A 23,094-nucleotide genomic window follows, 5' to 3' on the forward strand; every position below is an offset into this window, starting at 1 on the left:
AAAATAACACTTTAAGAAATAGAATTGGCATAGACTAAACATTAAAAATTAATTAGAAACTAAATAATCTAATCCTTAAGAATGAGTTGGTCAAAGAACAAATCATAGAAATAATTACTAATTTCATTAAAGATAATTGATAACATATCAAAATTTATACAATATAGCCAAAGCAATACTTATGGGAAAATTAAGATCTCTAAATGCTTACACTGATAAAAAATAGAAAAGTAGATTAATACAACTAAAAATCTATAAAAAAATAAATTAAAACTATCTAATTAAACACCAAAATAGAAATCCTAGAAAACAAAGGATTGATAAAAGGGAAAGTAAGAGACAATTTAAAAAACTTGAACATCTTTGTACTATTCTTGATTGTATTCTTAGGTATACAATTTTACTTTTATCTTGTATACATGTTTAAAATTTGAGTGTCATAATATTACATTCCAAGAAAACCCATACTGTTCTCTGGAGGCTGCTCTCATTTTTTCCAATACTCTGGAATCATGTCTACTCTTGCCTTCAGAATATTAATCTTGAAAGTTTCTGATCACTCAGGATAACTTTGCCTATAAAATATCAGACAACTGTTTCCTAATTACTCATTCTCTGATACCTTTGATATCTGCTGTTCTGAAATCTGGCATGCATATCAAGTTATGTTTGGATTTTCCTCTTCTCAAATATGAATTCTATTCTGTTGGTCATATGATGCTTAAGGTTCCTACTTCAGCAAATCCTTACACTTTGAGGGACAGAATAAGATCCAGAGTAGCAATTTTTTTTAGAATGCTAATGCCTTGAGAATAAGCATAATTAGACTTTTACATACTTCCATAATACCTAGCACAGTGCTTTTCACACAATATGCACATAACAACAACAACAACAATAATAATAGCATTTACATTTTACTTCAAGGCTGGGAAAGCACTTAGATGTTATTTCACTTGCTACTCACAATAACCCTGTGAAACAGGTGCTCTTATTATCCTTATTTTAAAGATGAAGAAAATAAGAAACTAATGCATAGAGAGGCTGAAGTGATTTACACATACTAAATAAGAATTTGAGTCAAAGATTTGAATTCAGGACTTCCTGGCTCCAAGTACAATACTATATCTAGCTACATCAGAGGTAATATAGGAAGGATAAAATAAGTATATTCTTATATGAAACCTGAATTTCTCTCTTTGAAATTATGGCTCAAAATCTACTTAAAGTTTTCAGTGGTTATAGGCAGGTAAACTGGAAAACAAAAGAAAAACTACTTTCAACACAGTGAAATAAATTAAGAATATAGCAGTTAGAGTTAGGAATTATTTCATGGATGTCATCTAGCAGGCCTGCCCAAAGACATCAGATGGGGGAAATTACCTAGTTGTACAAAAGTATTTTTAGCAGCTCTTTTTGTAGTTACAAAGAATTGGACACTTAGAGGGTATCCACCAATGAGAGGATGACTGAATAAGTTGGGGTATATGGCTTTAATGGAAAACCATTGCACCATAAAAAATAATGAACAGTATGAGTTCAGAAAACCTGGAATGATTTTATGAACTGATGATATAAAGTAAAGAGAGCAGAATCAATAGAAGAGTATATACAGTAACAGAAATACTCTACAATGATCAACTGTGAAGAATTAAGCTATTAGCAAAACAAGGTTCTAAGAATACCCCAAGAGACTAGTGATAAAAAAAAATGCTACCTACAGCTAAAGAAGGAACTGTCAGGAGTCTCATTATAGATCAAAGGATGCCATCTTTTCACTTTATTTCCTTTATGAGTTATTACTTTTATATATGGATTTGGGATTTCAGTCACAACATGGGAAATATGGAAATATATATCACATGATGGCACTGGTATAACATATATCAAACTCTTTACTACCTCAAGAAGGGGAGATAGGAAGGAGGGAGAGAATATAAATCATAAAATGTCAGAAAACAATTGTCAAAAATAGTTTTTGTGTATAATTTTAAAAAATTAAATTTCATAAAATAAATGAAATTGGTTCAGTTTTGTATACATTTTAGAAACTGGACCTGTTTGATCATAAAAACTTACTATAACCTCACTTTCCTGTTTTCCTTCTAATTTTGGCTGCATTCATTTGTTTCTACAAAAGCTTTTTAATTTCACAAAATTTTACTTCCTTTGATCTCCCCTCGCTCTCTTTTGGTCAAAAATTCTTTCCTTATGCATAAATCTGGCAGGTAAGATTTTCCATACTCCCCAATTTGCTTATGGTATCATGTCTAAATCATTTATCTATTTTGACTTTATCTTGGTATATGTTTTGAGATGTTGGTCTATATCATATTCCAAGTCCTCTACTCTAACATGATAACTGCTAAATATTAAATGATCCTGATTGTGGCTCCATGATTATTCTCTTTGACCTGGGATCTTGAAAATTAGCTAGAATATCCCTGGAAATTTTCATTTTGGAATCTCTGTCAGGTGATAGTTGGTGGATTAATTTAATTTCTATTTTATTCTCTGATTCTAGGATATCAGGGAAGTTTTCCTTTATAATTTCTTGAAATATGATGATGTCTAGACTCTTTCTTTGATCATTTAATTCTTAAATTATTTTTCTTCAATCTATTTTTCAGTTGGGTTGTTTTTCCAATGAGATATTTTAGATTTTCTCCTTTGTTTTTCATTCTTTCATCTTTGTTTTACTATTTCTTGAAGTCTCATGAAGTCTTTAACTTCCTCTTACCCAATTCTAATTTTTAAATAATTATTTTCTTCAATGAGCTTCTGAACCTCTTTTTTCCATTTAGTCATTTTTACTTTTTAGGAGTTACTTTCATCAATAATTTTTGGTATCTCTTTTTCCATTTGATTGATTTTGTTTTTCAAGTTGCTATTTTCTTCTGAGGTTTTTTTGGAGGGTTGGGGGGCCTCTTATGCCAAACTATTGTCTTTTTATAGCTTTCTTTGTTTCTTACATTGTTCTTAAATTTTCCTGTACCTCTATTATTTTATTTTGAAAATAAGTTTTATCTCTTCCAGAAATTCTTGTTGGGCTTGTTCAATTTTTCTTTTCTTCTTTTCTTGAAGGTTTTTACTTATAGTTGTTTTGATTTCGTTTTCTTCTTCTGAGTTTGTATCTTTGATCAACCCTGTCACAATAGTAGTTTTTTATAGTTGGGGGCTTCTACCTCTCTGAGGAGAGGTGCAGTCACTGCTCACTTGATATTCACTCTAGTCCTTAGGAAGGGTACAAGATCCCTTTAGGATTGCAACTGATACCATATCCCAGGGTCTCTGCTCCCTTTGGATGAAAAACGATATTATTCTTCAAGATTCCCAATACATTATGACTGAAAGTGATACTCTTCCTCAGGGCTACTACTCCATTTTGACCAAAAGCACTCCTCTTGGCCTTGAACTACAACTCAAAAGTGGACATGGGCAATGGATTTGCTAAACAGTATCTGGTCCTACGTCCAGGGCTAGCACAGGGGATCCCTATAACTTCTTTCTTAGTTGCCTGGTCCCCTTACTATCTCCAGCTTGAGATCTCCCCAAGTTGCCACTGTATCTATCATAACAAGCCTCCATCCCATATCATAGATCTTTACTTCTGACCTATTAAGATATCTTGGACTAGAGGAGTATTTTAACCTGATCTTTTGCTGGCTCTGCTATTCAAGAATTCAATTTTAGGGATTATTTTAAAGTTACTTGGAGGTGAGTGTTAGGAGAGGTCAACTGAGTGCTTCCTCTATTCTACCATCTTGGCTCTGCCCCAAGAAGTATAAATACATTGTTTCTAAATTTTTATGCATAAACATTATGTCTGAGATATTGTAGAACACCAATCAGGCTGGGATAATGATTCCATTTTAGCATAGTTTATTTTAAATATAATTTATTGTTTGTTTTCTCCAGAATATTTTGACATCTTTATTTGTAGTAAAGGAATATGTTCCTCTCAGCCTATGAAAGGGAGAAAGCTTGTGATGTATAATTTTATCCAGAAGTCCATGTTTTTCTGGGTATTCAGTAGTTGTTAAATATTTATAGCCTACAGCACTATGTTGCAGATTCTACTATTTCCTTGTATCACTGACATTGATGATTGGATTTGAGTGCCTTCTTCAGTTTCTGGTAGTAAGATCTGGGCGTGAACTACCATCCTAAACCATTCCTTTTCCCAACCAATTTTATGACTCAGACATTTGTTTTTTTGTTTTTTAAGGATATTCCTGACAGAATTGATGTGGATGGAAGATCCTTTTATGGAAGCCTATGGAAGATCTTTTAATTCCATTTCTTGGATGTTAGCTATGTGAAGTAAATTATTTAGGGGATATTGATCCTGAGTACAGAGTCTAGCCCTGGGGTCCCCTGGCATCAGCATCAACATTGCCACCGAAGGAGAAGCTAGTGGGGTTTAAAAGGCAAGTGATGGAAGGAGAGAGGCCTTTTTACTTCTGCTTTTGAACAGACTGACTCCCTGAGCTGGCCCTTAGCAAATGATAGAAAAGCATGGAGGGGGTCATGCTGGGCTGAAATCTGGGATGTGATCTTACCTTAAGTTAGAATGGCTGAGACCTCTCTTTACTTCTATCAATCGCTCTCTCTCTCTCTTTATTAATAAACGCTTATAAATCTGGTGCTGAGCTTCCAGACACCACCTTTTATTTGTGACATAGTTATTTCATAAGCTCCTATCTAGAGGTAAATAGCTTTTCCTTGCAAATGAAAACTCCAATAGAATGTACCTGTTATTAGTCTAAACTATTGTTCAATGAAGTGATATATTCTGAACCCAAAAGTATTTCTGGAGTTTTTTTAGGAGTCTATCATAAGTTGTATGATAAACTATTGCCTTCCTCTATAGTTATTGAGGAAAAGTTAACCTTTCTAAAAAGGTCTAAGGTTGAAATGCTCTCTGATAGGCAACCCACAGGTGGTACAGCGGATCTAGCACAGAACTTGGGAGTCAGAACCACTTCAGTTTAAATCCAGGCTCATGTAGTTACTAACTCTTTGACCCTGGGAAATTACTTCACTTCTATTTGTATCAGTTTTCTCAACTCTAAAATGAAGTCAAAAATGGCCCCTACCCTCACAAGGTTTCTCTAAGGATCAAATGAGAAAATATTTGTAAAGTACTTCACATAATGCCTAACAAACACATTATAGTTGCTTAATAAATGCATGTTACCTTGCTCTTTCCCTTCCTCTATGTGTCTTTTTCCTCGACTGCAGAATGGGAAAAATAAAAGCACTCACCTCACAGAATTGTTGGGAAAAATCAAATGGGTTAACATACATTAAGCATTTTGGAAACTGTAAACTACTAGGTAAATTCTAGTTGTTAACAACAACATATGGGCCTATAAAGGCTTTTATTTGGATACTTTCCAAATTTGTTATGGCCAATTTTGCAGGTCTCAAAGAGTATATCAGGTCTGGTATTTCATAGGCATTAATTGTTTTAAATGTATTCTTCTAATTCATCTTTGATTCCAGGATAGAGTTCTGGGCCTGGAGTAAGGAAAACTCATCTTCTTGAGTTCAAATCTAGCTTCAGATACTTATTAGCTGTGTAATCCTGGGCAAGTCACTTTACCTTGTTTGTCTCAGTTTCTTCATCTATAAAATGATCTAGAGAAGGAAATGGCAAACCACTCCAGGTTCTTTGCCAAAAAAACTCCAAATGAGGTCAGGAAGAGTTGAATTCAGAATAGCAACAAAAACAACAAGCATTGTGCTAGTATTGTGCTAAACACTGGGGATATAAATACAAAAGGAGATAACATCTGCCCTCAAGGAGGTTACACTCTAATAAGAGAAGACAAAACCCAAAGGAAGCCAATAAGTAGGGATTTGGAGTATGAAGATGAAATTAACTCTGCCCTGCCCATTTTTAGATTTAATCACTCCCATTTTACATTTGAGTGGGGGAGGCCTGTGACCCACATGTGAGATAGTGAGTGATGAATCAGAATTGAATGACTGCCCCTTTGGCAGTCCTAAGCAAAAGTTTTAGCTGTAATTGGTACATGTAAAATGAAGGAAGTCACAGGAAGTCACAGGAAGTAACAAAAAGAAATGATCTTAAGCTCTTCCTGTGAGGAGGTGCTGGGGTCTTCAACTTGACTTTGGAGGAACTCAGGTTTGAGATCTCAGACTGCTTCCCTTTTGAGTGATTCATGGTGAGTGAAAGGCTGAATCTTTTCCTTGGATTTTCTGAAGGGACTAGCCTCAGGGGAGACTTATCCTCTTGAGAGAGTCTCCCTGCATCCCCAGGTCCTCAACTCAAAGCCAACACCCCTCCAGCTAAGGACTAACTAGCCCTGCCTGGGTTGAGCTTGGGCCAGAACAAAATACTTAGTGTGAAGCCTAGATATCTTACCCTATCCTCTCTCTGGTTTTCTTACTTTCACTCTTTCTATATTTTATAAATTGTTAAAATAAATCTCTTTGGAATTAAAATTCCTGGTGACCCTACTCCTGAATAATCCAGTCCAACCTTTTATAAAAAACCCTCACATTTTCTACCCCTTACATCAGGAAGATACTTGACTAAGGGGAATCCTGAAAAAAAATCTCAAAGTAGCGCTTCCAATTGAGAAATGAGGAGATGTCTGATCAATAATGAGGCTCTTTGAGTAAAGTTGAGAAGTTGTGAATTTTAGATTTACTCCACCCTACTTAGTCTTTAGAATTTTAGCAACCAGGAATGTATACACCCCCACTTAAGGATTAAGTGTGGGGGAGAAAGGTCTATGACCCACATGTGCTAGCAGTGATAAATCAGAAACAACTAACTAACCCCCTGGGCTGTCCAAAGTCAAGTTTAAGCCACCATTGGTACATTTAAGACACAGGAAGTGATGTAAAGAACTGCCTTTATATTCCACCTCACTTCGTATGGGGCCTTGGCAGTGGAACTTGACCATGGAGGAGCTCCAGTGTGAGACTGAAGACTGCTTCTCTTAGACTGTCAAGTGATGAGTGTAAGGCTTATTTCCCTTTCCTAGGCTTTTCTGGAGGCACCAACCTCCCAGGAGGCCCCTCATCTTGGAGGAGGCCTCATGGCTAGAAGTTGAGCTAGATTTAATCCTCTGCCCCTCCCCCCCGTCACTTTGGCTGGGGCTTCTGAACTCCTGCCTGTTATCTCTCTCCCTTTCTCTCTCTTTTTCTTCCTTAATATCTTCTCTCTATTGTAAACAAATCACCATAAAATTCAATTTTGCCTTGAGTATTTCATTGGGATAAAGAATTTAAATCCCTGGCGATGAAATAAAAAAATATATTCAGTCTCAACCCTAAATTTTACCCTTAACAAAGTCAGAGAAGTCAGAGTAGTGGAGCCAAATGAGAAATTAGTTTGGGTTTCTGATTTAGTGTTCAATAATGGATCACTATTAATTCCATAATTGTACCTCTCTAGGCTATCATTTCATCTCATTAAACAAGCTCTCAACTTTCCCGAAATGGGAATTGCTATTGTCAACTATTTTCATCGTTACTTTTACTTTTAAATTTTAATTTAGTTGCTATATAAATTGGTACCAAATATCAAAATGTGATGAACTAGAAACTCAGGTCTGGCCAGTAATATAAACATAGTCTTAATTCTCATTTCCACTATACCCAATACATTATGCAACACTAATCAGCTTTCAAAGATAATTATTTTTTCTTGCTATTTCAAATACTGTTAGAAAATTCACTCACGCTCTTCTTGTTCTCTCACTCCAGTTACATAGTAAAAACCTAAAACATACTTACTCTTATCCTACATAATGATGTAACTGTCTTTAAAGTTCTTTTTCTATCATCTGTATTTTAGGTGTATGTTCATATTACTTTGTCTGCCTTAAATTTCAGTCTCTTAGAGGCATAAGACCAGTTCTGTAAAACTTTACAATGTCTACAGGACCATGTATAATTGGTTTCTTAATTAATACTTTTGGATAACAATGCCATTGAATAATTTTTTATTTACTATCCATTCATCAACCATTTCTGTTTTTTATATCTGCTATTATTTTATACCCAGCACTTTAACTTAGTGTCTGACACATAGTAAGTGCTTAATAAATGTTTAATGACTAAATATAAAATTCTAGGAAAATTTGGCATTAAAAAACTATTAAAAGTTCCTCTTTTCGAACTTCCGGTTAAGATGGCGGCTTAGAGAAAGCTAAAGTTCAGATCTCCAGAAAACCCTTCCCGACCGATCTCAAACTATAAGCTCCTAAGGCGCCGAAATTCAAAACGATCAACAGCACAGACCCTGGGAACCCTCCTCCTGGACCTGGACCCGGTTCAAAAGGTACGGCTCCCCTCAAAAGCCAGAACCCGAGATCACTCGGACCTCAGGGGTAGGAGCGCAGAGTCCAAGGCTCCCGGAAGCCGCAGCCGGGCCGGGCTCAGAGAGCAGGGTCCTCGGAACAACAACCCTCAGGGCCTTCTACCCAGAGTCCCGGTGAAAGTTACTGCCTGGGGCTTCCGCTGCAGAGAGCTGGTCGAAACAACAGCAACCCTCAGGGCGGGCAAGACAGCCTCAGGGGCTGGATCCTGCTATCCAAGTCTCAGTGAAAGTCCTTGCCCTCAGAGCTTGGGAAAGCTGCAGCCCATCCCCCCGCAGGCCAACGAAACAGCCTCACGGCCAGCGATTCTGAAGGCAACTTCCTGAAAGCGAGCCAGGGGGAGAGTGTGGCCTCGTGGTCTGACCCTTCCATTCCAGTTCCAGTGAGGCATATTCAGTTTAACCCAGGGAAAGCTCATAGAACCAACATCTGCCCAGGACTAAAGCCTCTGATCACCAGACAGAGATAAGAAAAGCTAATCCTCCACATTCAGAGATGACAAACTCCACAGAAGCACAGAAGCCCCAAAATACCAAGAAAAATAAGAAGAAAGGGGCGACTCTGGACACATTCTATGGAGCCAAAATACAAAATACAGAGCAGATAGAAGAAGATATACAAGAAAATTCTCCAAAATCTTCCAAAGGAAATAGAAACTCTCCACAAACACATGAAGAATTTGAATCAGAAAGGACCAAAAAGATGGAAGCCCTCTGGGAGGAAAAGTGGGAAATGATGCAAAAGAAATTCACGCATCTACAAAACCAGTTTGACCAAACTGTAAAAGAAAACCAGGCTTTAAAGCAAGAACTAATAAAGCAAAGCCAAAACACCAAGAAATTAGAAGAGAACATAAAATATCTCACCGACAAGGTGATAGATCTGGAAAACAGGGGGAGAAGAGAAAATTTAAGAATAATTGGACTCCCAGAAAAGCCAGAAATAAACACCAAACTGGACATGGTGATACAAGATATAATCAAAGAAAATTGCCCAGAGATTCTAGAACAAGGGGGCAATACAGCCACTGAAAGAGCTCACAGAACACCTTCTACACTAAACCCCCAGAAGACAACTCCCAGGAATGTAATTGCCAAATTCCAAAGCTATCAAACAAAAGAAAAAATCCTACAGGAAGCCAGAAAAAGACAATTTAGATATAAAGGAATGCCAATCAGGGTCACACAAGACCTTGCAAGTTCTACTCTGAATGATCGTAAGGCATGGAACATGATCTTCAGAAAGGCAAGAGAGCTGGGTCTCCAACCAAGAATCAGCTACCCAGCAAAACTGACTATATACTTCCAGGGGAAAGTATGGGCATTCAACAAAATAGAAGACTTCCAACTTTTTGCAAAGAAAAGACCAGAGCTCTGTGGAAAGTCTGATACCGAAAATCAAAGAGCAAGGAATACCTGAAAAGGTAAATATTAAGGAAAGGGGAAAAATGTTATCTTCTTCTTTTACTCAAACTCTCTTCTATAAGGACTACATTTATATCAATCTATGTATACTAACATGTGGGGAAAATGTAATGTATAAATAGGGGGTAAAGAAAGACCAAATAGAATAATGGTTCTCACACAAAGATTCACATGGGAAGGGGAGGGGAAGAAAACTCCTATAAGAAGGAGAGGAAGAGAGGGGGGGGGGTTTACTTAAACCTCAATCTCAGGGAAATCAACTCTGAGAGGGAAAAACATCCAGATCCATTGGGATCTTGAATTCTATCTTACCCAACAAGGGTAAGGAGAAGGGAAAACCAAGGGGGGGAGGGGGAGAGGGAGAACAAAAAGGGAGGGAAAGAGAGGGGGGAGGGGGAGGGAAGAAAAAGGGAGGGACTAAAAAGGGAAACATCAAGGGAGGGGACAAGGGGCACTGATTCAAAGTAAATCACTGGACTAAAAGGTAGAGCCGAAGAAGAAAAGGTTAGAATTAGGGAAGGCTATCAAAATGCCAGGGAGTCCACAAATGACAATCATAACTTTGAACGTGAATGGGATGAACTCACCCATAAAACGTAGACGAATAGCAGAATGGATTAGAATCCAAAACCCTACCATATGTTGTCTTCAAGAAACACACGAGGCGGGTTGACACCCACAAGGTCAGAATTAAAGGATGGAGTAAGACCTTCTGGGCCTCAACTGATAGAAAGAAGGCAGGAGTGGTAATCATGATATCTGATAAAGCCAATGCAAAAATAGACCTGATCAAAAGGGATAGGGAAGGTAATTATATTTTGTTAGAAGGGACTCTAGACAACGAGGAAATATCATTAATCAACATGTATGCACCAAATAATATAGCACCCAAATTTCTAATGGAGAAACTAGGAGAATTGAAGGAAGAAATAGACAATAAAACCATACTAGTGGGAGACTTAAACCAACCATTATCAAATTTAGATAAATCAAATCAAAAAATAAATAAGAAAGAGGTAAAAGAAGTGAATGAAATCTTAGAAAAATTAGAATTAATAGACATATGGAGAAAAATAAATAGGGATAAAAAGGAATACACCTTCTTCTCAGCACCACATGGCACATTCACAAAAATTGACCATACATTAGGTCACAGAAACATAGCACACAAATGCAAAAAAGCAGAAATAATGAATGCAGCCTTCTCAGATCACAAGGCAATAAAAATAATGATTAGTAATGGTACATGGAAAACCAAATCTAAAACCAATTGGAAATTAAACAATATGATACTCCAAAACCGTTTAGTTAAAGAAGAAATCATAGAAACAATTAATAATTTCATCGAGGAAAATGACAATGGCGAAACATCCTTTCAAACCTTTTGGGATGCAGCCAAAGCGGTAATCAGAGGCAAATTCATATCCCTGAATGCTTATATTAACAAACAAGGGAGAGCAGAGATCAATCAATTGGAAATGCAAATGAAAAAACTCAAAAGCGATCAAATTAAAAACCCCCAGCAGAAAACCAAATTAGAAATCCTAAAAATTAAGGGAGAAATTAATAAAATCGAAAGTGATAGAACTATTGATTTAATAAATAAGACAAGAAGCTGGTACTTTGAAAAAACAAACAAAATAGACAAAGTACTGGTCAATCTAATTAAAAAAAGGAAGGAAGAAAAGCAAATTCACAGCATTAAAGATGAAAAGGGGGACAGCACCTCCAATGAGGAGGAAATTAAGGCAATCATTAGAAATTACTTTGCCCAATTATATGGCAATAAATACACCAATTTAGGAGAAATGGATGAATATATACAAAAATACAAACTGCCTAGACTAACAGAAGAGGAAATAGTATTCTTAAATAATCCCATATCAGAAATTGAAATCCATCAAGCCATCAAAGAACTTCCTAAGAAAAAATCCCCAGGGCCTGATGGATTCACCTGTGAATTCTATCAAACATTCAGAGAACAGTTGATCCCAATACTATACAAACTATTTGACATAATAAGCAAAGAGGGAGTTCTACCAAACTCCTTTTACGACACAAACATGGTACTGATTCCAAAACCAGGCAGGTCAAAAACAGAGAAAGAAAACTATAGGCCAATCTCCCTAATGAATATAGATGCAAAAATCTTAAATAGGATACTAGCAAAAAGACTCCAGCAAGTGATCAGAAGGATCATTCACCATGATCAAGTAGGATTCATACCAGGGATGCAGGGCTGGTTCAACATTAGGAAAACCATCCACATAATTGACCACATCAACAAGCAAACTAGCAAGAACCACATGATTATCTCAATAGATGCAGAAAAAGCCTTTGATAAAATACAACACCCATTCCTATTAAAAACACTAGAAAGCATAGGAATAGAAGGGTCATTCCTAAAAATAATAAACAGTATATATCTAAAACCAACAGCTAATATCATCTGCAATGGGGATAAACTAGATGCATTCCCAATAAGATCAGGAGTGAAACAAGGATGCCCATTATCACCTCTACTATTTGACATTGTACTAGAAACACTAGCGGTAGCAATTAGAGAAGATAAAGGAATTGAAGGCATCAAAATAGGCAAGGAGGAGACCAAGTTATCACTCTTTGCGGATGACATGATGGTCTACTTAAAGAATCCTAGAGAATCAACCAAAAAGCTAATTGAAATAATCAACAACTTTAGCAAAGTTGCAGGATACAAAATAAACCCACATAAATCATCAGCTTTTCTATATATCTCCAACACAGCTCAGCAGCAAGAACTAGAAAGAGAAATCCAATTCAAAATCACCTTAGACAAAATAAAATACCTAGGAATCCACCTCCCAAGACAAACACAGGAAGTATATGAACACAACTACAAAACACTCGCCACACAACTAAAACTAGACCTGAACAAATGGAAAAACATTAACTGCTCATGGATAGGACGAGCCAATATAATAAAAATGACCATCCTACCCAAACTTATTTATCTATTTAGTGCCATACCCATTGAACTACCAAAATACTTCTTCACTGATTTAGAAAAAACCATAACAAAGTTCATTTGGAAGAACAAAAGATCAAGGATATCCAGGGAAATAATGAAAAAAAACACATACGATGGGGGCCTTGCAGTCCCTGACCTAAAACTATATTACAAAGCAGCAGTCATCAAAACAATTTGGTACTGGCTAAGAAACAGAAAGGAAGATCAGTGGAATAGACTGGGGGAAAGCGACCTCAGCAAGACAGTATACGATAAACCCAAAGATCCCAGCTTTTGGGACAAAAATCCACTATTCGATAAAAACTGCTGGGAAAATTGGAAGACAGTGTGGGAGAGACTAGGAATAGATCAACACCTCACACCCTACACCAAGATAAATTCAAAATGGGTGAGTGAATTAAACATAAAGAAGGAAACCATATGTAAATTGGGTAAACACAGAATAGTATACATGTCAGACCTTTGGGAGGGGAAAGGCTTTAAAACCAAGCAAGATATAGAAAGAATCACAAAATGTAAAATAAATAATTTTGACTACATCAAACTAAAAAGCTTTTGTACAAACAAAACCAATATAACTAAAATCAGAAGGGAAACAACAAATTGGGAAAAAATCTTCATAGAAACCTCTGACAAAGGTTTAATTACTCATATTTATAATGAGCTAAATCAATTGTACAAAAAATCAAGCCATTCTCCAATTGATAAATGGGCAAGGGAAATGGATAGGCAGTTCTCAGATAAAGAAATCAAAACTATTAACAAGCACATGAAGAAGTGCTCTACATCTCTTATAATCAGAGAGATGCAAATCAAAACAACTCTGAGGTATCACCTCACACCTAGCAGATTGGCTAACATTACAGCAAAGGAAAGTAATGAATGCTGGAGGGGATGTGGCAAAGCAGGGACATTAATTCATTGCTGGTGGAGTTGTGAACTGATCCAACCATTCTGGAGGGCAATTTGGAACTATGCCCAAAGGGCGACAAAAGAATATCTACCCTTTGACCCAGCCATAGCACTGCTGGGTCTGTACCCCAAAGAGATAATGGACACAAAAACTTGTACAAAAATATTCATAGCTACGCTCTTTGTGGTGGCCCAAAACTGGAAAACGAGGGGATGCCCATCAATTGGGGAATGGCTGAACAAACTGTGGTATATGTTGGTGATGAAGTACTATTGTGCTAAAAGGAATAATAAAGTGGAGAAGTTCCATGGAGACTGGAACAACCTCCAGGAAGTGATGCAGAGCGAGAGGAGCAGAACCAGGAGAACATTGTACACAGAGACTAATACACTGTGGTATAATCGAACGTAATGGACTTCTCCATTAGTGGTGGTGTAATGTCCCTGAACAACTTGCAGGGATCCAGGAGAAAAAAACACCATTCATAAGCAAAGGATAAACTATGGGAGTGGAAACACCGAGAAAAAGCAACTGCCTGAATACAGAGGTTGAGGGGACATGACAGAGGATAGACTCTAAATGAACACTCTAATGCAAATACTATCAACAAAGTAATGGGTTCAAATCAAGAAAACATCGAATGCCCAGTGGACTTACGCGTCGGCTATGGGGGGTGGGGGGGAGGAAAAGAAAATGATCTATGTCTTTAACGAATAATGCTTGGAAATGATCAAATAAAATATATTTAAAAAAAAAAGTTCCTCTTTTCTGCCCTCATTCTTTTTTTCCCATAAGCTTTATCAGAAGAAGCCTTTTCATATCAATCAGTAAACAAGAATTTAGTAAGCACCTGCTTTGTGCTTGGGAATTTGCTAAGTGCTAGGGGATATAATGTCAAAAAACAGTCCATGTCTTTGAGGGACATACATTCTAATGGGGAAGGCAACAGGTAAATAGATACATATAAAACAGATGGAAAGGTAATCTGAATGGGGATGGTACTAGCAGTTGAAAGGGCTGGGAATGGCCTCTTGTAGAAGGTGAACAATGAAATCATTCAAAAAGCTGACCAAATTCAAACAATCTATATTCCAGAATCATGAAATGACTGACTACTTGAAGGTAGCAAAATATACCTAGCACCTTATAATGTGAATTTTAAAATTTAATGCCACTTATATTCACTTTTGTTTTATTGTTCATTGTTCATAACTGGTATGCCAAAGGATATCAGCTACTGTCAGTCTAGTAGAACAACAAGGTATCTGATGGAAAAATAACTTACGTGGCTTTTCCTTCACGAAGAAAAATACAAGATAATGAGAACTGAAGAGTGGAAGATACAACTTTTTTAGACAATGGCTTGAATTTTAACTTGACATCAGTCTGTGTAGGCATAGGGCTTGCATACTGTTTCATATTGATGCTGCTGGTAGCAAGTGCTTTTCTACGTCCTGATGGAGATTCCTGAAAGACAGATATAATATTGCAATTTGAATTTATTTAATTAGCAATCAAAAAGAACAATTTTTAATAAATTGCATCTTACTTAAATCAAACAGAAGTTGGAAAGACTATTATTTGAGCAAAGTTCTATTTAAAAGTAATTTAAAAGTGTTCACTAAGCTATTGCTATGTCTAGAGTTCTGTCTCTGTCTGAGTTCTAGGCATGGTCACAATTCTAATCTTCAAATGAAAATGGGATTGCAGTCAACAAGGTTCCCAAAGGTAGAGTACCAAGAAACAAGAAGGAGGCTAGAAAGTAAAAGCATAGGAGGATAGGAAAGTGTAATGATAAAGATATATATAACCCTGTTGCTTATTTCTGAAAAGTTATCAAAGGGTAAATTTTAAAATATAGAATGAAGGGAATCTAGGCAGTTCAGTCAAGCCTGAAGAAAGGAGGTCCAAGATTCAAATCTGGTGTCAGATACTTCTTAGCTAAGTGACCATGGGCAAGTCACTTAACCCCCACTGCCTACCCCTTACCACTTTTCTGCCTTGGAATTAATATTTAATACCCATTCTAAGGCAGAAGGTAAAGGTTTTTTAAAAAATCAAATGGAAGCATTGCGATTTAGCTAGTTTCCAGTGATACTAATGAAATATTAAGAGGAAAAAAATCTAAATTTTTTTTATTGTGGTATCATGACAAGTTATTTCTAACAATTAAAACAATCTATATACAATATTATGATGGGGATAATGGGCAATTATAGCTTTGTACATCACTATATACCATACTTAGATTTATGACCCAAAATACAAAAATATGCTACTATGAACACTTTTGAAATATTTTTAATAAAACTCTGACATTTTCTGTGGTTGACAAACTTGTCTCAAAGGAGGAATACTAATTTAATCAAAATATTCGAGCATCCTTTTCCAAAGTACTTGACATTTCTGCCCACAGAATAAGTCAGAATGTAATGTGTCATCCCTAAAGAATACCTTGTTTAAAAAACTAGCCTTATCTGTCAGATTATGCACAGCAATATTATACAGAACTATTAGTGCATGTAGATACCTTATGAATGAATTTCAAAAATGTATCAAACACTTGAGAAGGATTTAGGCCCTCTCAGAAGAAATACTTAAGAATATGCAAATACCCTCAAATGAATCAAATTGAACAGATGCTACTATCACAAACAATACAAGAGTTCTTTCCCTGGCTGCTAGCATCAATCAAAGAAAGAGATTAGGGTCCAAGATTCTGACAATGTGTAAAATGAAAAAAATATGATCAGGGACTTTCAATTTAATACACCGATATGAACAATAATCTGTTATTGTACTTTAGAATTGTTAACTACCACTACAAGTAGTACAAGATTCAAAGCATCAATTCTGAAAGCATCTCAACCAAATTTTGACTTTTTTTCTATTTTCTGTTTTATACGAAACACTGGATTTAATTTTAAAATATTTTTATTCCTTACTAATATCTTTTTCACCTTGCAAACAAAAGATTCATGCTAATGAATTATGAGAAGACTTCAAATGTGAATAATCTTCAGAGAGCTGTTTTATAAGGGTTTCTCTAAAGCTGTTAGTATTGGGCAGCTAGATCATTAAAAGTATAGAACAATACACTTATAATCAGGAACATCTGAGTTTGAAGCTGGCCCAGGATACTTACTAGCTATGTGACTCCAAGGAGTTTGTCTGAGTTTCTCATATGAAAAATGGGAACATTTTGAAGAAATAAATGGCAAGCCACTCCAATTTCTCTGCCAAGAAAACCCCATGGACAAAGCCCATAGGATCATACAGAGTTGGACAAAACTGAACAAGTGATTAGTATTATATTTTTAGCTTAAAAATGACCTAGTTATGAAAAGTTTCTCTGATACACTACAAGTTGAATAGGATGAGTGAAATTGTGTACATTTTGACTAATGTCTCTAAAAAGTTAAAAAAAAAGAATTATAGCTCTACCCATTTAATTAGCTAAGCAGATTAGTAAGTGACTACCAGACAATGCTGAAAGCAGTCCTTGAGTGAGGTCTACATAGATGAATAAGGTATTGTTGTGGGGTCTGGAATATGTAGTTTCAGTTTCTTAACCAGAACGCCACTGACAGCTTTTTCTTTAGCCGCTTCCCCTTGTCTTCTAAACATTATATTCTATGAAGCTAGGAGTATAATATTACAATTCATTGAAATGCACAACTAAGATGTGACCAAAACTATGTCAACTAAGATTGGTTTTGAAAGCGTAAATTTGTTCATTCCTGAGCTGTTAATGGTAACCTTTAAAAGATCTCAGAGAGCAAAATAGGCCAAAGGAAAATATCAGAATAATTTTTACAAAATAGAAGATGAAATAAGGTTAACTGTACTGGCAAAATCATGGCACACATATTAGTAAAGGGATATTTTGTGACTATTTAGAAAAGAAATCCTTGGTTACTATATATAATCATGGCTTCATAAAAAAGAACCCATGCCAAATGATATGTTAGTCAGTCAATAAGCATGGATTATGGGTAAGAGTTACATTAATTAGGTAAATATAGAACTGATAAATGATTAAATTCAAAGTGTTGTCTATAAAGGGACATCACCTTGGATAGAGGTCTCTAGTGAATGTTTCAAAGATTTTTACTTGGTCCTGCTCTATGTTAGCTATTCTATCAATGACTTAAATGAAGTCATAAAAAAATATTAGATCTTTGAGTCCAGCTTGAGGTAAAACTAGGATCAACAAATGGAAATGTAGAAAAGCAAATGTGTGACAAAACAAACAAAAATTCCTAACAATTAGGTCTATCCAAAAATGGAATGGGTTACTTGGGGAAAAAATTGGGATTCCAAGTTGTCACAAAGATATAAATTGAAATTTGGTTTCAGATACATACTAATTGTGTGATCTGAGGCAGGTCATTTAACCTATATCAGCTTCAATTTCCTCAACTATAAATAGAACCTTCTTCCCAGAATTATTGGAAAGACAAAATAAGATAATATTTATAAAGTGCTTAATTAAGACCATGCCTGGCACATAGTAAATGCTTGCTCCCTTCCCTTTCCTCTTCCTCTACATTAAAGGTCTTTAAGCAGAAGTGGATAACCACTTTGAAGGCAAGGGGTGCTATACAAAGAATTCTGGTTTAGGTCCCTTCTAGTTCTTAGCTTCTATGACTATGCATAAACTGCAACTGCTTGGACTAAGAATACAGGTGACAAAAATGCAGCCTTCAAATATTTGAGGAGTTTACATTATTCTGTTTTTGAAATCAAAAGACCAGAATTTTAATTCTTATTTTGGAATTTATTTGGGGAAGTCATTTAACTTCTCTGGATAGCTTCCTCGTTCTAAAATAAGTAGACTAGAAATACCATCCTATGAGGAAACAAGATTAGACTTATTCTGCTTAGCCCCAGAAGCCAAAACAAAAAAATCAGTAAATGGAAGCTGCCAAGAGATTGATTTTGACCGTATTAAAGATTTTCCAATGGAATAGTTATCCTTGGAAAACACTAAATGTCCTGTAGATGGAAGTAGTAAAGGAGAGGATGTGTGACTAAAGGGAATGTCTTTACAATAAAGATGAAGTTAAATGACTTTTGAGAGCTCTTCAAATCTAAGATTTTATGATTCTATGAATAGAGCTATTATTTAAAATTTCACAGAATCCATCAAATGCTTTGAAATAGGAAGAGAAGCAGAGACATTGTTGGCATTAATGTTCATCCTTTTTCCTAATGACTTTTTGCCTTAAAACTAATACATGATGTTAATTATACAGATAAGAGAAAGATCCTTGACCCCAGTACTTGCAGCCTTTCACCCTTTTAAATCTGTCTTTAGGAGCAAAGAAAAAGATCTATGGACTGTAAATACTCCAACTGAAGTCATATATTCCCTTAATCCAGAAGGCTAATGTCACTAGTGCTAACCTTTGAACAAAAAGAAACTGAGCAATCTTGAAACTCAGTAGCCATCTAGTCAAACCCCCTCATTTTATAATTGAGAAAACAGGTTCAAGCAGGTTAAATCACTTGCTACTGATTTACACAGGTTGTGGGCCAGGACATTAGAACTGAGGAGATGTAACTTAACAATCCCACACACAAAACACATACTCCCACAGGACTAGGACTACAGAGCAAGAAGATTGTGGTGAGATTTGGGGCAGTCTGAGTTAAATTGGCCTCCAGGTGGGCTGATTTGAAAACCAGCTGTGTACCCTTTGGACAAGGAGTATAAAAGCAGGTTTTAAGACAGTTGGGGAGTTCCTGAGACCCAGGGGGACCTCTTTGTTGATTGCTTTTATTGCCTAAGGAACTGCTTGTACTCAAGGGTACTTGTATATATTTTAATTAAAAAAATGGTTTGTTTGAACACTCACTGAGGACCTGAGTGATCCATTGCTGGAGATGCAGAATATCCACCAGCACAACTAATGACAAAAATGAGATTTCATATAACGGTTTCTCTTTTGTTGTTTCAATGATCCTCATCTTTCAGTTTTATTGCAAGAATTTAGGAATCTGATGTTTGTGACTCTGGTGGGCTCTGTTATTGGCAATTAGAAGTAAAAAAAGGTGTACAATGCACAAGGATATTGATGGAACTGGGAAAAACAAGTCATATGTGAAAGCATCTTCCACTTTTAGATTGCACTAATTGCTAGAAAATCAGCCTTTCCTTAATCTAAATTAGCCATTCTTAGTTCTAACTGCTGGAAACAGACAGAACAATTCTAATCCCTTTTTCACATGAGAGCCATGCAAATCTTTGAAGTCACTTATCATATCTTGCCTAAATCTTCTATTCTCTTATCTAAATATACCTAGGTCTTTATACAACATGATTTAGAAACTCATCAATCTGGCCATTCTCTGGACATAATCTATATCCATCCTCATGTCTGACCCAGAATCTAATACAATGTGAAAAAGACTATTCTTTTACTCTTTCTGCCTCTCTTAATGAAATCTAATATCAAGTAGTCTTTCTTCCTGCTAAATCATACTACTAAATCATATGATGTATACTGTCAGACAGAAAAAAACAATCAGCTTTTATTAAACAATTATATGGCTTTGTCTCCTTCATTTTGCACTTATAAAGCTGATTTTTTTTTAACAGAGATGAAAAACTTCACATTTATCCCTATAAAATTTAATCTCATTAGATCTGTCCCAATGATTTGATTCATGATCTCTTTGGATCTTAATTCTTCTATCCAAATGTGTTAGCAATCTCTTTTTGCTTTGGATTATTTGCAAATTTCATAAGCATGCAAATTAAGTTACTGATAAAAAGAAGATTTTAGCCAGCTCTCCTTTCTCTTCTGGAGATGTCAGCTATAAAGAGTTAAAAAGTATTTTCCATTTCAATTGCTGCACTAATACCAAAATAATCATTCTAAAAAGCACAGGTATGACTATGGAAATCCTTTGCCTCCAAACCTTTGTCCCACACTGCCTAGAAACTCCATAGCTTGGCATTTCAGGTGTATTCCAGCTGTCTTTTGAACTTTATTTAATATTATCCTCCTTAACATGCTCTAAATTCCAGGCAAACTGAACCACCCTGTCATTCTGCAAACTCAATATTCTTTCTCTCTACCTATGAGCAACTGCTACAGTCTATTCTTCATTAGAATGCAGTCTCCTTATAATTAAATCATTTCAAGAAGAATAACAAGAGACTTTATCAAATGCCTTCCTAAAACCTAAGTAAACTATATCTATACTATTCCCTTGATCTCCCAAATAACTTTATCAATATCCCATTCAGTGACACCACTGGGTCATTTTGCTATCTGACTTACTTTTCCCATCGCCATCCCTTCCCCACCTCCACGCTATTCAGTTTTGGAACTCCTGTCCTTGGCCTAAGCTGACTTAATTGGTGAAAACTCACCTAAGTCTTTATCTAGCCAACCATAAACCAGAGTGTATTTCATATACCAGTCATCAACAACGTAGGTCATTTTGCTCTCTGCCTTTCCCACTATGCCTGTATCATCCCATTCCCCACCCCTTGCTTCTGGTTTGAATTTCTTATTTTTAAAGCTGTGCATTCATATCACTTCACCATTTGCCAACTGCAGAATGGCTCTTATTCTTATAAATTTTAATCAGCTCTTTGTATATCTTGGAAATGAAGTCTTTAGCTTTATTTTAGGTGCGAATTTTTTTTTTACCTTTTCCCCTTCTAATTTTAGCTGAATTGGTTTTTTGCTTGTATAAAAGTTTTTTTTTTAATTTTATGCAACAAAATCACTTATTTTATCTCCAGTGATGCTTTATATTTCTTTGTGGTCATGAACGCCTTTCCTATCTATAGATCTAAAAGTTAATTTCTTTCCTGCTACCTTTAATGTATTTATTTCACTCTCCATATCTAAGTCATATATCCCTTTGGAGCTTATCTTGGTATATGATGAGTTTTAGTCTAAACCTAATTTCTACTAGACTCTTTTCCAATTTTCTCATCAATTCTGGTCAAATAGTGAGTTCTTGCCCCAGTAGCTAATATCTCTGGGTTTGTCAAACATAGACTATTGAACAAAGTGTTTCACATGGTGAATACCCTACCTGTTCTACTTATCAACTTATTTTTAACTAGTCCCAAATCATCTTGATAATTACTTCTTTGTTGAATAGGTTATCCATAATTGTTCATAGATCACTGAAAATTGCTGAGCAATCATATCCACCAATTCTTTTAGTCCTCTAAGTTATGATTTGTCCAGATATAGTGACTTACACTTAAGAAAGATAGCTACGTACACTTTTTATCCCCTTGTATATCTCCAGTTTCAACTCTTTTAGTCATTTTTGTCCTGTTCTTTCTAATCCCAAGAGCATGGATTCTCCTCAGCAGAGATAACAGAAGCAAAATCAGTTCTTATATTACTGTTTCCTTTATAAATGGAAAATTACCAGAAGTAATACATGGGTGAATATAATCACAAGCACAGGAGGGAAACTACTCTAGTCTAATTCTATTATAGAATAAAATGAAAACAGGATTAAAAATAAAATATAATAATATTTTAACTTTTTTCATGATCACATATATGTCTTAAAATTTTCACCTTCATTACTAAAGGTAATTACTTTCCAATACTTGATTATTTTACCTTTTTAACCCCCAAACTAATATGCTTGGCAATACTAGTAGAGTCAAATGATGGGTACTAATGATCTCATATTACAAAGAAGTGTCCATTTTTTTCATTTGAACTATTCAAATTATGATAATTTCTTAGAATAAGTTCATTTCCTGCTGTTTCATTTCTGCTAACCCCAGGATGAATATTAACTCTGGCTAATAAAAATTATCCTTCCATTTAAAAAATCTAACATAATTCTACTCATAAAATAAAGCACATGCTACAAATTTATCTTTTCTTCTCATGTAAGAAAAAGTAGTTTGAAATGTGCATTTTGTTCAGAAATGATGCAGTGTATTCCAGAACCTTTCAGAATGATTTTCCAATAGTTCAAAATCTGGTACCTAAAAAGTGGAATTATTGCTTTTTTATCTTGCATTTTGCAAACTCATAACAAAACATTTTGGGAATGTAATAATTATTGTCACATCCAAAGTTCACTGATACTGAGGCATGACTAAATTGTTCATTTTAGTAATCTAACTGATTCACCCCAGTTGTTCAAAAATAAGTTGCCCAATCAATCAACAGACAATTATAAATGACTTAATATGTTTCAGGGACTGAAATAAGGCACAAAAAAATCAAGTACAAAGAACAAAATAATCCCTAGTCACCAGGAGATTCATTAGAATCTATTAAGGAAAGACAACAAGGATCCATAAGTATATACAGAATGAATATGAATAGAACAAAAACAAATGCAAAATAGTTTAACACAAAGTAGTTTGAGAAGGCAGGTGAC

General features: G+C 35.5%; 1 protein-coding gene across 22 annotated transcripts in view; it reads right to left on the bottom strand.

Annotated features, from left to right (window-relative positions):
• The window catches only part of EHBP1 (EH domain binding protein 1), a 409,225-nt gene that overhangs the window by 231,561 nt on the left and 154,570 nt on the right, over positions 1 to 23,094 (bottom strand). For all 22 annotated transcript variants that reach the window (XM_056813942.1, XM_056813943.1, XM_003339679.4 and 19 more), the window contains one exon: positions 14,993 to 15,174. In XM_056813942.1, the coding sequence (XP_056669920.1) occupies positions 14,993 to 15,174 (182 nt within the window). The remainder of the gene's footprint in view (positions 1 to 14,992; positions 15,175 to 23,094) is intronic.

Source organism: Monodelphis domestica, chromosome 1, assembly GCF_027887165.1.
Source record: "Monodelphis domestica isolate mMonDom1 chromosome 1, mMonDom1.pri, whole genome shotgun sequence".
Classification (NCBI taxonomy): Eukaryota; Metazoa; Chordata; class Mammalia; order Didelphimorphia; family Didelphidae; genus Monodelphis; species Monodelphis domestica.